At 38.4% G+C, this 1,969-nt stretch overlaps 1 protein-coding gene across 1 annotated transcript; it reads left to right on the forward strand.

Annotated features, from left to right (window-relative positions):
• Window positions 1-352: 352 nt before the first annotated feature.
• On the forward strand, window positions 353-1,474 carry LOC110691351. The gene has a single exon (XM_021868270.1). It carries the CDS (start codon window positions 353-355, stop codon window positions 1,472-1,474), a length of 1,122 nt encoding a protein of 373 aa, XP_021723962.1.
• The last annotated feature ends 495 nt before the right edge of the window (window positions 1,475-1,969 follow it).

Consider the following 1,969-nt stretch of genomic DNA (forward strand, 5'->3'; position numbering starts at 1 on the left):
TAATCTCATGGATTATGAATGGGGTGTAACCTTCACGGGTCAATCGTTGTTGCCTATTGTTGTCCCTTAATCGTGGTTGCCTTTTATGATCCGTGAACGGTTTACAAGTTCCTTAAAAACTTGTTGGCGGCTCCCTACTTTCCTTGTCCCTACTCGTATATGTCAATTCCCACTTCCTAAGAGTGCCAAGCATATTCACACATGCTTTTACGTAGGCGCACTTTGAACGACGCCTACACAGGGCATAGGCACAGGTAAGGTTAAAGATCTCTTTATAGAAGACACAAGACAATGGAATGCGGCTATAGTTCGGGAAAGGTTTGAGTGGGACACGGCTAGAAGAATCCTAGAAATGGAATTGCTAGTGGAAAATAATGAGGATATCCTATACAGGAACTCTCACCCTTCTGGAAACTATTCTGTTAAGACGGGGTATGCTTTTTTAATTAATAGCTCTTCTTTGGAACAGGTTGCAGATCAAGATTACAAATTCTTTAAGCTCATTTGTAGTTTAAATATTCCCCCTAAATGGAGCCTTTTCTTATGGAAATTGGTTATGAATGGATTGGCTGTCAGGTCAAACTTGATACGGAGGGGGGTGGATATTGAAGGGGCCTGTGTTTCGTGTGGAATGATGGATGAAGACTTGCAGCACCTTTTTAGGTTCTGCTCTTTTGCGAGGTATGCATGGAATAATAGTTCTTTGCATATTCTCACTGAAATTAATGAATCTACCTCTTTGAGACACTGGATTCAACATTATATCCTGCTTTTTAATAGCGAGGATGGGAAACGAAGTGAACGCCTACAAGCCGTTGTGGGAGTTCTGTGGAGTCTATGGCTAACCAAAAATGGTAGAGTTTTTCGAAATGAAAGGGGGTATGTGGCAGACTACTTCAGACACTTGAGTCAAACTATGAATAGTCTTGAATCTTTTCTTAAGCCAGATAGTCGTCCTAAGGAGCACTCTCGACATTTAGCTAGTAATGGGGATCAACCGCCAGGTTACTGTAGGGTGAACATTGGTAGGAGAGGGGACCTCCCTACTACACCAATGCAAGGAGACAATGCAGTGATACTTAAGGTGGATGGGTCATGGGACAAAACCACGGGACATGCTGGTTTTGGATGGGCTTATTCTCTTGATGCGGTCAATTTTTGGGATGCGGGAGGGGAGTACGGCACTATGTCGGCCTTGCATGCGGAACTGACGGCTTGCTTAAAAGCCATCAGTTGGGCAAAGACGAAAGGCTACCAATGCATTACAATTTGTACAGATTCATTTTCTATTGTCCAAATGCTGAGGTCGCCTAATAGAAGGGAAGTGAGACTCTTATGGACTTTACAAGAACTTCTCAAAGTGGGAGGTTCTTTTGACATGTGCACTTTATGGAAAGTCGGGAGGGATCAAATCTCCCAAGCGCACTTCATAGCAGGTAGTTGTAGAAGAAATTTAGTTTCGTTCTCGGTGTAATTTTATTCTAGTTGCTCTTGTAAAAAAAAAAAAAAAAAAAAAAAAAAAAACTATTAATAACTTCGGATATGTATAAGTAAAATTTATGAAAAATTGTTATTTGAAAAATTCTTCGGGAGCCCCCATTCATCTTTATGATAAACAAAATTTGTTTATCTAATGACATTTTCGTAAATATATCAACAATTCACTCCAGTCAGCATGGCATTTTTGTAAATAAGTTAACAACTTTTATTAATATATATGCGGGTCCCACAAATGTTAACTTATTTACGAGAATGTCATGCTGACTAGGATTTTTTGTTAATTTATTTACAAAAATGCCATTAGATAAACAAATTTTGTTTATCACCAAGATGAACTTGTATTTTCTCGGGAATCTAATAAGATCAAATGTGTTAATTCCTTTTGATTGTATAAATAATAAAATGTGGTCAAATTTTTTTTATTTTGATTGCATGAATAGTAAAGGAGGTGGAACTTTTAAAAACAAAT

This window comes from Chenopodium quinoa, unplaced genomic scaffold (assembly GCF_001683475.1).
Source record: "Chenopodium quinoa cultivar QQ74 unplaced genomic scaffold, ASM168347v1, whole genome shotgun sequence".
In the NCBI taxonomy this organism is placed as follows: Eukaryota; Viridiplantae; Streptophyta; class Magnoliopsida; order Caryophyllales; family Amaranthaceae; genus Chenopodium; species Chenopodium quinoa.

What these genes read in the sequence shown, in the direction of transcription:
- LOC110691351 (XM_021868270.1), top strand. Translation starts at nt 353, where the DNA reads ATGGAATTGCTAGTGGAAAATAATGAGGATATCCTATACAGGAACTCT.